Below are 12791 nucleotides of genomic sequence, written 5' to 3'. Positions count from 1 at the left end.
TCTGAGGTCATTATCATGGTTTAAGAAGAAATTGAAGGTTTGTTGTCATGGGTTAAAAAACACGGCAACTCTTCTTCGTTTTTTTTCTTTTACTCTTTCTGTTTTATGCGAGAAAATCATGGGGTTTATGATCAACGGTCTCTGTCATTTACCGTCCTGTCGGTGGCCAGGTCAACGATCCAAATCAAATGGATTTCGCTAATCACGAACCACTTCAGTGCAGGCCGCAGGTGCGTGTCTACCATTCAAGACCTCAAAAAACCAAAACATAAAAAACCGATTTTACTTTAAAAAAAAAGAAAGAAAAAGAAAAAGAAAACCGATTTAACCCCTGGAGATTGCCTCTGTCGGTGTTCCAGTACAAAGAACCATATATTAATAACAGAAAAGGAAAAATCTTTCCTCAGCTCAGGGACCAATCTTTGTCGGTTTGGCCCAGATCCAACAAGCCTGTTCTTTAACCACATTTTTCCTTTACCGTTTCATAATATTTTGGTTTATCAGCACCCACCAAACCCAAAATTATAGGCCATTGTTGTGCTCTGCTCTTTATCCCCTCATTTCTTTCATTAAAGACTCAAACTTTCCGTCTCACATTGCTCATTGTGGCACTCCCAAGAAGTGTCACTCATTTTCCGTACAGCGTGTTTGGGTCTGAACCAGATCCAGGCCTTCCAAGTGGTATTTTGCAGTGACTAAATCGTTGGGAAAATGGGAGAGAAATCGAGGAGTTCCAAAGGGTGGTGTGGGTGGCTTCTGGTTCTGGTGATTTTGGCTCTCGTTGTTGGTGCGGTAGTGATCACAATAAAGAAGAAAACGGGTCACTCCGATAAGGCGCCTCCGGTACCCGGTCCTCCGGGCGCCACTGTCAAGAAGTATTCCGACGCTCTCAGTATCGCTATGCAATTCTTCGACGTACAAAAATGTTAGTACTTTTCTCTTTTTTTCATCAATTTTTATACAACGTGGTGTTGCGCGTTTCAATGCATACAATTTCACGGTCATTATGCTTTGTACCATCACTCTCAAGGCCGGCTCGATAAATGTAGGCCTAAGGCGATAAATTATATTCTGAAAAGTGACATGAGCTTTGGATTTAGTTTCTATCATTTGAAATATGAAAACCCAACTGGTAAATTTCACAGCTTGAAAATGGAAATGGTGAATATATTGCCAATGACTATACGTCTATACCGTTAGATTTTTGTCTTCTTTTTTCTTTTTTCTTTTTTGCATTTTCTGTTAATTTAAGGTGGGTATGCTGCTTTGTTATTGTAGCTGGTAAGTTGGTAGATAAACCGATATCTTGGAGAGGGGATTCGGCTCTGAAAGATGGAAGCGAAGCAAACTTGGATCTGTCGAAAGGAATGTACGATGCCGGGGATCACATGAAGTTTGGTTTTCCGATGGCTTTTACTGCCACAGTGTTGTCCTGGGCCATCCTTGAGTATGGAGATCAGATGGAAACAGTGAATCAGTTGGAACCTGCTAAAGACTCGCTCAAGTGGATCACTGACTACCTTATCAATGCTCATGAGTCCGACAATGTTCTCTACATTCAGGTTACTCTAGCCATCTACTATGATTAATCCAATTCTCGCTTAGCAGTGTGTCTTGGTGCATGTGTCTGTCCATTTCTTTGCACTAATTTTTATACCAATTGTTGGAAAATTTCCATGAGCATTGTGAAAAACAATATATATATATATATATATATATATTTTTTTTTTTTCATGTAAGTAAACTATAATTGTAGGAATTTGGTTTAGGAAACGGATAGCTGTAGAATTTTTTGTGGTTTATTTTCTTATGCTTTGGCATTGTTGGTTGCGTCGTCAGGGCTTGGCATGAGATCAAACCACTCTATTTTAAAATGTCTATTTGATTTGTTCATCTGTTTTGTGAATGACTCCCATTGGAAAATAAAGCAGTGCTCGAATATTGTTCCATTTGTCATGACTAATCATGTAACACCCCAATTTCATATTGGGAAGAGATACATGTAGTGAGTGGTTTATAAGAGATAGTCATGAGTGCTAAGTCCCACATTGCCTAGTTATTAGGTGAAACTGGGCTTTATAAGGGATTCTAGTGAAATTTCAAATTGATTAGTCATTTTGTTGTGATAGCGCAGATCTGATTAGCGCTTTTCCCTGAGTCGTTATAAATAGTATCAAAACCACCTAGTAACACTAGGTCATGTGGTACTAGAGTATTGCATGACGTGGCCCTGACGAGGTCGTCAGGGGTTTAAGGGGGGGAGTTTGTAACACCCCAATCCCATATTGGGAAGAGATACATATAATGAATGGTTTATAAGAGATAGTCATGAGTGCTAAGTTCCACATTGCTTAGTTATTAGGTGAAACTGGGCTTTATAAGGGATTCTAACGAAACTTCAAATTGACTAGTCCTTTTGGGGTGATAGCGCAAATTTGGCTAGCGCTTTTTCCTGAGTCGTTACAAATCAAGTTTCTGACGTGTTTCTCTTTTTCACTTTTGAACTTGGTGCAGGTGGGTGATTCTAAAGCGGATCATAGTTGTTGGGAGAGGCCTGAAGTTATGACTGAGAAGAGGCCACTCACGCAGATCAACACGTCTACTCCAGGGACAGAGGTTGCAGCTGAGACTGCAGCAGCTATGGCTTCAGCATCTCTGGTGTTTAAGAAAGCCGACGCCGCTTATTCAACAACACTCCTTAAGCATGCCCAAAAATTGTTTACTTTTGCCGACAAACACAAAGGTTCTTATAGTCTTAACATCCCTGAAGTCCAGACCTACTACAATTCAACAGGATTTGGAGATGAGCTCTTATGGGCAGCTAGCTGGCTCTATCATGCTACAGGGGATAAATCATACCTTCAGTATGTGGCCCAGGAAAATGGAAAAGCGTATGCTCAATGGGGAAGTCCAACCTGGTTTAGTTGGGATAACAAGCTTGCAGGAACCCAGGTATAAATATATATTTCTAGGAGATGGAGTTTTGTTGCAAATTTATTCCAATTTCATATTTATTGGCATACCTTGTTTCTAAAAATCATAACTTGATGCCAATAATGAAACCAGTTGTTTTAGTTCTATATTCATTTAGTGTGTTTTTATGAAGTATGAACAAATTCCGGAAAGTATTGGTTAAATTAGTTCCATCCAATATCCCCATATCTTGCCAAAAGCTAATATTTCTAATGAGCATTTACATGTAAATATAATGCATAAGAGCTGAACTTTGTAGATAGATTGTAAACATTGGAATTTTGCTTGTTTATGGAACGTTTATTTGTGAAGGAATGACAGTCTTTCCCATGATATATATATATAGACACACACACACACACACACACACACACACACACACACACACATACACAAAGGTGAAATCTCCCATGCTCTATGATTAAGAGATGCTCCTGATAGATGAGCCTTATACATAGATTTGTTATCAATTGATGCTTGACCCATACATTGTGTGAACCATGAGAGATTAAAGTCTTTTGCAACATGCTAAAGCAGCTTTAACGCATCACAGATAAGCACATGAAAACTTTCAACAAATTGACTTTGGAGATGTTGCAGGCCATGTATATGGAACTGCCCTTCTGTTATTCTATAAATGTTTTCTTGTGACGGAAGACCATGGCATGGGGACGTGTTTTTGAAACTGTACTTTCAGGAGGAGATTACAACCTACTACAACCTTCTATTTTTGCAAACATAGTTACTGGCTTGGCTTTGCCTCGAGTGTTTGAGCCATGAGTCTGAGTCCAGTGATTCTATCTTCCTAGATTATACTAAGTTATCAACAGAGTTAATTTAGGTTTTTGAGACATTTTGCAAAGCCATGAATAGCATATTCCGCTTATAGACTTTGTTAAACAAGTCTACAATTTTGGTACAGGTTCTGTTGTCCAGGTTAAGCTTCTTTGGTACCAAAGACATCTCAGACTTGGAGAAAAATGGTCTTCTAATGTACAGAAAGACAGCTGAGGCTGTTATGTGCGGCCTCCTACCACATTCTCCAACAGCCACAAGCAGCAGAACCGACAGTAATCTTCTCCACATATGCTATAAGACTTGGATAATCATGCACATATTTACTCTAATCTTCCTCCTCTCTTTTCTTTGCATTGGTTTTTAAAGTGAATGGTTTTGTGCCACTTACGTTGATTATACATAACTAAATCTTCTCTTAGCTGCTTGCTCTTGACATTCTGAATTATGTTTGGATGGCAGATATTTGAAGCCAGCAATTAGATGGATTGATCCTAGAATCAATCCTCTTTACTAGGGGGTCTCACCAAATGGTTAGGAGGTCTATTAGGCGACACTTAAATATAATAAAAATTTGTCATGTATTATGAAACCATGCCCTGCCTGTGTATGGCATGAATGCAGAGGACTCAGAGAAGCAAGGGTTTTACTGGGTCCTCCAAGGTTGTTCCATCTTGTCCCTTTTGAGGGAAACATCTGATTTTGTTAATTATTAAATGCTAGAATCCATACAAGGAAAAGATTAATAGAAGAAAATGGATGAGCAATTGGCTTATGAAATGAATAAATAAATGAATGAGTAATTGGTGGCTTTGGTTCTAGAGACTAGAAAACGAGTAGTTAGCGCTTATGGTTGCTAAATAGGTTGAGTAAATTTTGTGTTTTCTGTTGTAAACATCTAAATGGATCATTAAGTAATAAAAATCATCCTTAAGTGATGTGCCATCTTATGGCAAGGAAAATTAGAATACAGGAAAGCTTTAGACAGCCAGGATGCCTAACATTTCCAAGCTGTCAAATACATGTCCAGAATGAAAGTCTTGCATATGCTCTCAGGTCAATTTAGAACAACTAATGCTTTGAACCACCCAATTGCAATTATCAAAAAAGAATCCCATGCTTACCATCACATTTTCTGTGGCACAGGTGGTGGTCTCATATGGGTCAGTGAGTGGAACTCTCTGCAGCATCCTGTTGCTTCTGCATTCTTGGCTACTCTTTACAGTAATTACATGCTTACATCCCAAACTGCAAAGCTATCATGCAGTGGAAAATCCTTCTCTGCAGCAGATCTTCGGGACTTTGCCCAATCTCAGGTATGATGTCCATTTTCCATGAGGTCTCCTAGAGACAATAGATCTTAGCAATAAATGACCAGGACACTTGGGGAAGTGCTAACATCTTGGTTTGCTGCCCGTATTTACCAGGCTGATTATGTCTTGGGTGACAATCCCTTGAAAATGAGTTTTCTTGTGGGGTATGGGGATAAATACCCACAATACGTGCACCATAGGGGAGCTTCAATCCCAATCGATGCAAAGACTGGCTGCACTGATGGCTTCAAGTGGCTCACCTCAACTAAACCCAATCCAAATGTAGCTATTGGAGGACTTGTCGGCGGGCCCTTCAAAAACGAAACTTACGACGACTCCCGGAACAACTCAATGCAGGGAGAACCAACCACATATAACAGTGCCGTCATAGTTGGCCTCCTGTCGAGTTTGGTCACCACCTCTTCAGTAGTCCAATCCTTCACCTAAAGCTGCCTCGGTACATAAATACGCCATGTTTGTACTATAGCTAGCCGTTTGGCTCAATCCTTCACTGCAAAATTTAGCATCTGATTAGGTTGCTTTACAAGAGTGAGATCATGTTTGGCTCAATTGCTCTGAGCTTTCCCGGTCACTTGTTCTAGTAAACGTTTGGTATGGTTCCTTTGTTGCAGTGTCTATGTAACAATTTGTTATTGTTTCATTTTATAGTATTATATTTTTTAGTGTTCCATCTTCCACCAACAAAGTGCAGACCAATGTCACCAATAGATGTAATGATGGAGGAAACAAGAATATTAGCATATTTCTGCCCCTTAATTTGAAACAAAAATCTACCCACTAGTTGTTCTGGTAGTGGGTATAAGCTAGAATTCTTCTACATTAGTTGGAGGCGTTCTAGCATCGTACTAAAGGAGAAACATTTTCATCCGATGATTGTCATGACTATTGACTTTGATATGTTCGATGATTAGGAGATGAAGCAACGTACGAAGGATAGAATTTGAACCATTTTTTTTTTTGACAATAATTTGAACCATGATATGGCAAAGTTCTCACCTGAGGACTTTTCCGAATGCATGTACATAGATTATCTAAGGAACAAGGCGCATGTTTGGAGCCTAATGTTTCCCCACTTGGTGTGTCCGTGAGTTTAGGTTAGCTTGGTAGGTATGATAGATAAATGGGAGCAAAGAATAGGTACGGAGGACGGGAAAAAGAAAGGAAAAGACGTATCATGATTTTTCTTCTTCTTCTTCTTTTTTTAAGTCTTCTCTTTATATATATATATATATATATATATATATATATATATATATATATATATATATATATATATATATATCTCAAATTATGATAAAAACAACTCAAAATAAAAATGAAGTACTTTTATAATACAATGTGTGTAACAAAAAGTATATCTAAATTGAACACTCTCATACACGTGCACACAAATGAACTATAGTTCGAATTATAGCTTCAGTTTCAATATTTTATCAACCGATGTCAAACTCACCTTTGAGGAATTTCCAAGGTTAGAATTTCACTCTCGAACTAGTCTTTCAGAAAAAGAAAGAGGGAGCGGAAGAAAGCAAATACCCACAGTTAGAAAATCACATGTACAACGACCAAAGACTAATTACTTTTTAGGCAATTCTTAGTTTTTAGAGGGGTCATTAGCCCCAATCATCTCAAAATCTCTCCCATACACATATGATTCAATTTTTTTTTTTCTAAACTTTTGTAGGGGCCATGGCCCTTATTGGTCTACATGTGGCTCCGTCACTGCTTATCTAACCCAAGATTTGGTTAAACATTTGAACTTTATGAAAAAAATTTCACAATTATTTGTCTGAATTATTGACTCCTAACTTGAATTCCGTGGGAATTTTAGTTTTGTAAGGAAATGGAAGGAGTTTCAATATTATATCAACCGATATCAAACCCACATTTGAGGAATTTCCAAAGTTAGAATTTCACTCTCGAACTAGTCTTTCAGAAAAAGAAAGAGGGAGAGGAAAAGAGCAAAGACCCACAGTTAGAAAATCACATGTACAACGACCAAAGACTAATTACTTCTTAGGCTATTCGTTGTTTTTAGAGGGGTCATTAGCCCCAATCATGTCAAAATCTCTCCCATACACATATGGTTTAATTTTTTTTTTCCAAACTTTAGTAGGGACCATGAACCTTATTGGTCTATATGTGGCTCCGTCACTGCTTATCTAACCCGAGATTTGGTTAAGCATTTGAACTTTATAAAAAAAATTCACAATTATTTTGTCTGAATTATTAGAAACTCCTAACTTGAATTATGTGGGAATCTTACTTGCTAAGAAAACGGAAGGAGATTTCCTTCCTTTGTGGATCGAAATACAAGTCAAACTTGTTAGCAAATGCCATATGCCAAGGTGAGAGCGGCAACTGGTACCAATGGGGCAGGCCCCCTTATCTACACAGCTTCAATAGGTGAACACCAACACAAAAGAAAGAAGGGGGAAGGGGGGACCACTTGCTCTCCACCATTACTTTTCCCACCGTCATGCACACGAGTCACTTTCTGAATGGTCCTTGTGGTACGGTCATGTAAAGCTGTCCTTGTGACCTTCGATGATTCAGACTAAGCACCAACAAATTCTTGTGACTCCCAAGCCCCCATCCATCCCCGGCCAACCCTATCTATCTAAACCCAAATCAACCTCCCTACTCTATAGCTAGCATTCTTCCTCTTCTTGTTCCTCACCTCTCCTTCATTCAAAAAGTTTGCCTTTGAATTTGAATGATTATTCCTCTTGTCGGGATGATTATGTTATACATAGTACTTCTATAATCATTACTTATGTCTTAATTTACGACAATTTGGAGACCTATGCTACATATTATGTTTCAAACACAAGACCCATAAAGTGAAATCAAGTAACATCAAAAACTTTCAGAATTGAAAGTCAAAATTTCCTCTAGCTTGGAGCATATTCATTCTTTTCAGACTGTTTTAGTGGGACAGGGATTAGATGCAATGAATAGCCTTTATTACATGCAATGCAGTTTTACTTGCTTAGGATAAAATGTTCAACCAATTTGAACAGCTGTTCAAATAGTATAATTTAGGAGCCCTCTTATATAAGCTACTCGTATTATTCATTGTACTTGATCCAAATACGTTTTAGTAATAGGTATATCTTTTTCCAACGATACTAATTTTTTTTTTTTAAATAATATGAAATGAACTGTTTAAGGACAAGTAGTGGCTTTACTTACTCACTCATAACAAGTGTTCGGACAGCTCAAACATATACTTTAGTAAGTAAGGTCCAAAACCCCTCTCTCAATCATTGCACCCTATTCATACCCTTTTTAAGTGTAGGTGATATTTCTTTCCAACTAAATCAACCTCCTTTTTTTAAAAAAAAAAAAACTGGAATTTAAGAGCTTGCTACGAAAACTATTCTGTTTGTTCTCTCTCATGCAAACACCTTTTCTTTTCTTCCTTTTGTTTTCAACCTGCTCAGAGAGGAGGGAAGAGACTTCTCATGTCTTCCCTTCTCTCCTCCTCCTCTTTCCTTAATGATGTTCTTTGATTTTGTTGCTGTTTGGCAAGAGATTTCTCTAGTCCTCCTCACTTCTCTAGAGATTTTATTCGTTGTCTTGTATGACTTATCTAGCACGGAATTGCAATTTCTGTGTCTTGGCTGCTCCACTGTGCCAATCTCACTCTCCTCCTTGTTTGCCATCTTCTTTCCCGCGTGGATGACCGGTTTTATCCAAGTTCTTAAATATGATTTTTTAAAAGTTAGATCTACGTTTCTCCGATGGTCCATGCCTCCCACGTGCCACTCCATTGGACTCACCGACGCTTCAGCTTCCCGACACAACTAGCCACTTCACATTCCGCCATCCACGCGTCGTTGCTGGATCTAGTACTCCAGTCATCTTCGCCAGACACTACAGTTGCTGTTTTTTTGGGGTTTTTTTTTGTTGTTTATTTGTTTATGTTATTTTATGTTGCTTGGGTTTTAGTCTTTCTTCAGGGAAGACTCTTGTTTTGGAATTTTTGTTCGTCAATCTCTTTTCTATAATCACATATTTGAACTCTAACCATGCTTGCCTTAATATGTGTCTCTTTATTTTCTGAAATTGTCTTGTACAGTTCATTGAGAAAATTGAGTCACTTGTCTAACCCATTTCTTATCATTAGTAATTATTTCAACACAGTTTTAGTTTGCTTTGTGTCTAATGTTGGAGGATCTACCCGTTTTTTATTTATATGATCGTTCTCTCTTTTTTTTTTTTATCTTTTTTTTTTTTCCTTTTAATTCATAAGTGGTAAGGATCATGTAAACCTTTTCGACTTTTCCATTTATTAAAAAAAAAAACCAATCTCTTTTTCGTGAAAGTTACTTGTAACAACCCATCAAATCATGAAGAATATGGTCTATAGAGACAAACTCCGATATATACACCGACATAGTAAAAGTAGTATTAAAATCACTGGCCTTTGACGTCGAGGTCAGATTCAAATGGACAAAATAAATAAAAAATTAAAAAAAATTCAAAGCATGTTCCACAGCTAATTAAAAGAACTGTGGTGGCACTTTTCAATCTACAGGTTACGTGTGTTTGTGGAGACTTTTGCTAAAATCTACGGCCATTAAGCATCCATCATGTGTGTAGATATCTGATCATCAGGTCAACGAGCAATGTCTAACTTTGTTGTGTATCCCAAATGCTGCTCCATCTCCCAACTTAGCTTAGGTGCCACCCCAGAGTGCTTGGGAACATATTCCTGGCGAAAGAAATGGACGGCTCAGATCATTTTGCTGCATTGATTATTACCACTGACCATATACGGTGGCGTCGCACGTGTACAGATTTAACAAATAGAGCGAGGGGTTTTATACCTCGAGCTTGCACATGAGTTCTTGGGCAGTTTGGGCAGAGACGATAATGTTACGGGCAGCAGGTGTTACGAAGCCTTCATCAACTGCTTTGTCTATGAATGAGAGGAGTGAGTTGTAGTACCCGTCCACGTTTAACAAGCCCACCTTCAACCCCACCCAAAAAAATAATAATTAATTAATTAATTCTTTATTACTTTAAAATATAAATGCGCACAAAAATTATATACTTTAAGAATATATGTCATTTTAACATATTAGGACAAACACCCAATGACCCAATTTTGAGATTTATTGCTGCTTACTTTTTCAGCTAGAGTAAATTTTACAGATCTAATGAAACGATTTTCCTCCTAAAGAAAGCTAATCTCAGCATTAATAAACACACAATAATATTAAGAAAGAGAGAGAGAGAGAGAAATGAATTGTTACCGGCTTATCATGAATTCCCAACTGAGCCCAAGTGATAACTTCCAATAGTTCTTCCAAGGTGCCATACCCACCTGTAAAAATTATTGTGATTGAATTCAAGAACATGACAGATATGGTTGACCGTTATGCATACAGTTTTCTTGGGAAGTGCTAAGCTAGTCTTGAAAGAATGATTATCCGAGATGTAAAGTAGTGTATAAAGAAGGTAGGAGGCTGCTGGCTGCTGACTGCTGTGCATATAAATGATTATGATCCACTTGAAAAAATTATTGCGCATTTAAAACAACAAATGGGTGAGATTCTACCAAATAAATAAAAGAAAATATACAAGAAGATGCACCTGGCAAGGCAATGAATGCATCGGCTTGACGAGCCATTTCGGCTTTGCGTTGGTGCATGCCTGATACGGCTCTTACTTCTCCCACTGTCTCTCCGGTGATCTGAAATCATAAACCACGCTTTCTTTTTATATTCCCACTACCGGAAATTAATTTTTAACTAAAGCATTCTCTGTGGGGAGGACATTTTCGGTGTTGCGTTTATTATCATAAGAAAAAAGAAGAGAAAATAAAGAAATCGGTGTTTAGTTTCAAATTGACTATGTATAAAATCTTTCTTGAGAGAAGCACTCAAATAAAGTTGAATTTATTATTATACCAGCTACGGGAAAATGGTATATATTTCTTTTTCTTTTTATTCTCAAAAGCAAGTCATAAATTCAAGTACCTCTCTTGGCATGAGAGTCGTGGGAATTACTCTGCAAGAAAAAGACACAGACATCAACAAAGATATACACACAGACATATACATATATATGAGAGAGAGAGAGAGAGAGAGAGAGGGCAAGTTGTAGTAGATACCCCAAAACGTGGCGACCGCCATCATAGACAGCTTGGGAGATGAGACCCATCAAGCCAATGCTTCCTCCTCCATAAACCAAGTCAATGTTCCTTTCCACCTGCAATGGTTTTATATATTGTTAAAAACCGACGGGGTTAATTCAAACAAAACCCTTCCATTATCGCCTTGAAAGAAAGAAACATTGTAATTTGTACTACAAAACTGAGATTATATTTGATTGAACAATGAAATATATCTTTTCTTTCCTTTTTCCCTTATTCATCACCAATTGATCCAGCCCAAGGAAGAGAAAACAAAGCAGAGGATACCAAAAACAGGGATCTCTGTTTTACTCAAGCACAGTCACAGAGGTCTCTGTTTCGGATCCGTACTTCTTTCTTTTTCTTATCAAACAATCACTACTAGAATTTGCAAGACAAAAGTTAGGCACTAAAACTTCTGGGAATCTTACTGCAAAGGCTATTGGTAGCGGAAAAGAAAAATAATATGAAAAAATGATCGAAAAAAAAAAAGAGAAAATTTTGATATAGATCCTTAAAAAAGCGGTTAAGGCTCTGTTTTGTAGGAACAGGAAGCAAAAACAGATCATGTCACGTGAGCAATACATGATGTTCTGAGGTAGGTGGCCTAATGAGGAAGCCGGTCCCAGAAGAAGCTCTCATCCTCTCATTTAATTCAAAGATAAAGAAAAAAGAAAGAGTGGTTTTGGGTGGTACCAGTTGTTTGCCGAGTTGGATAGCAGCAAGCTGGTAGCTAGGGTTCTTGCCAGGGCTGCTCCCACAGAAAACACAGACACGTCTGAATCTTGATTTCACGGAAGCAGGCTGGCGCTGCTGCTGTTGATTTTCCATTAGTGGAAAGGCTATGGAACCAAATTGGGTTTTGTTTTTGGTGTGTAGGAGAGAACGAGAACGTGTTTGTTATGATTTAGCGGTCAGCAAAGTGCTTCAAAGTTGAAAGCCGATGCCAAAAAGTAAGGAATGGCAAAGGGTTTCATGGTCCCTTTTTATATGTACACATCAGCCGGTGCTCGGAGCCTCAGCGACTCGGACACACATCACGTCTCTCAGTTTGTCTCGGGATATTTCACAAAAATGAAATTCACGTTCAAATTGACAACAAACTTTAGGTTTTTTGGTCTTTAATTATTATATCAAAGCAATGTCATTAGCTGATTGTGATCCTATTTGTCGTCTAAATTGTTATTAATTTTGGCATCACGTCATGAGAGAATTTATTTGTCTAAATAAATTTTAAACTGTTTTATTATTTATTTGAACAAATAAATCTCTCACATATTGAGTCCAAATTGTTAGGAATTCTTATCCCATTCGCTCTAACCCCCCTCCCCCTTTTTTTTACCTAATCACCATGTGCTGTGGTCCTTAATTTGGGGTTCAGCCCACCTTTCATTTCCTTGTCAATCAATTTCTTTCATTTTTATCTATTAGAATATATTTAGACGTGTGTATCGTAAACAATCAAATTAATGAGCACAATATTCGGGCCTTACCCTGTAAACGTATGTCATAGATCGAACCAAATAAATTTTCAGTTTCTTTTC

At 37.9% G+C, this 12791-nt stretch overlaps 2 protein-coding genes across 3 annotated transcripts; one reads left to right on the top strand and one right to left on the bottom strand.

Moving 5' to 3' along the window:
• Positions 1–303: 303 nt before the first annotated feature.
• On the top strand, positions 304–5770 carry LOC133871138 (endoglucanase 10-like). Its single transcript, XM_062308514.1, has 6 exons — positions 304–925; positions 1279–1562; positions 2515–2952; positions 3896–4043; positions 4915–5084; positions 5196–5770. Exons 1-6 carry the CDS (start codon positions 712–714, stop codon positions 5526–5528), a joined length of 1587 nt encoding a protein of 528 aa, XP_062164498.1. The 5' UTR covers positions 304–711; the 3' UTR covers positions 5529–5770.
• Positions 5771–9474: 3704 nt separating this feature from the next.
• LOC133871896 (cytokinin riboside 5'-monophosphate phosphoribohydrolase LOG3-like) lies at positions 9475–12262 on the bottom strand. 2 transcript variants are annotated; one of them, XM_062309355.1, is made up of 7 exons: positions 11944–12262; positions 11227–11324; positions 11093–11123; positions 10707–10806; positions 10367–10437; positions 9938–10081; positions 9475–9822 (listed from the first exon to the last, which is right to left on the bottom strand). In XM_062309355.1, the coding sequence occupies exons 1-7, from the start codon at positions 12076–12078 to the stop codon at positions 9727–9729; spliced, it is 675 nt and encodes a 224-aa protein (XP_062165339.1). In that variant the 5' UTR covers positions 12079–12262; the 3' UTR covers positions 9475–9726. The 2 variants fall into 2 exon arrangements, with proteins under 2 accessions (XP_062165339.1, XP_062165338.1); XM_062309354.1 differs by lacking the exon at positions 11944–12262 and adding an exon at positions 11679–11742.
• Positions 12263–12791: the final 529 nt, after the last annotated feature.

The sequence above is a fragment of the Alnus glutinosa genome, chromosome 6, assembly GCF_958979055.1.
Source record: "Alnus glutinosa chromosome 6, dhAlnGlut1.1, whole genome shotgun sequence".
In the NCBI taxonomy this organism is placed as follows: Eukaryota; Viridiplantae; Streptophyta; class Magnoliopsida; order Fagales; family Betulaceae; genus Alnus; species Alnus glutinosa.
This window is presented reverse-complemented; position numbering and strand designations above follow the sequence as displayed.

Excerpts from the sequence above, each read along its gene's own strand:
- LOC133871896 (XM_062309355.1), bottom strand. The coding sequence starts at position 12,078 with ATGGAAAATCAACAGCAGCAGCGCCAGCCTGCTTCCGTGAAATCAAGA. Across the intron at positions 10,807-11,092 it reads CGACTCTCATGCCAAGAGAG|ATCACCGGAGAGACAGTGGG; the intron begins GTACTTGAATTT and ends TTATGATTTCAG. Across the intron at positions 10,438-10,706 it reads TGCATTCATTGCCTTGCCAG|GTGGGTATGGCACCTTGGAA; the intron begins GTGCATCTTCTT and ends TAATTTTTACAG.
- LOC133871138 (XM_062308514.1), top strand. The coding sequence starts at position 712 with ATGGGAGAGAAATCGAGGAGTTCCAAAGGGTGGTGTGGGTGGCTTCTG. Across the intron at positions 1,563-2,514 it reads ACAATGTTCTCTACATTCAG|GTGGGTGATTCTAAAGCGGA; the intron begins GTTACTCTAGCC and ends AACTTGGTGCAG. Across the intron at positions 4,044-4,914 it reads CACAAGCAGCAGAACCGACA|GTGGTGGTCTCATATGGGTC; the intron begins GTAATCTTCTCC and ends TCTGTGGCACAG.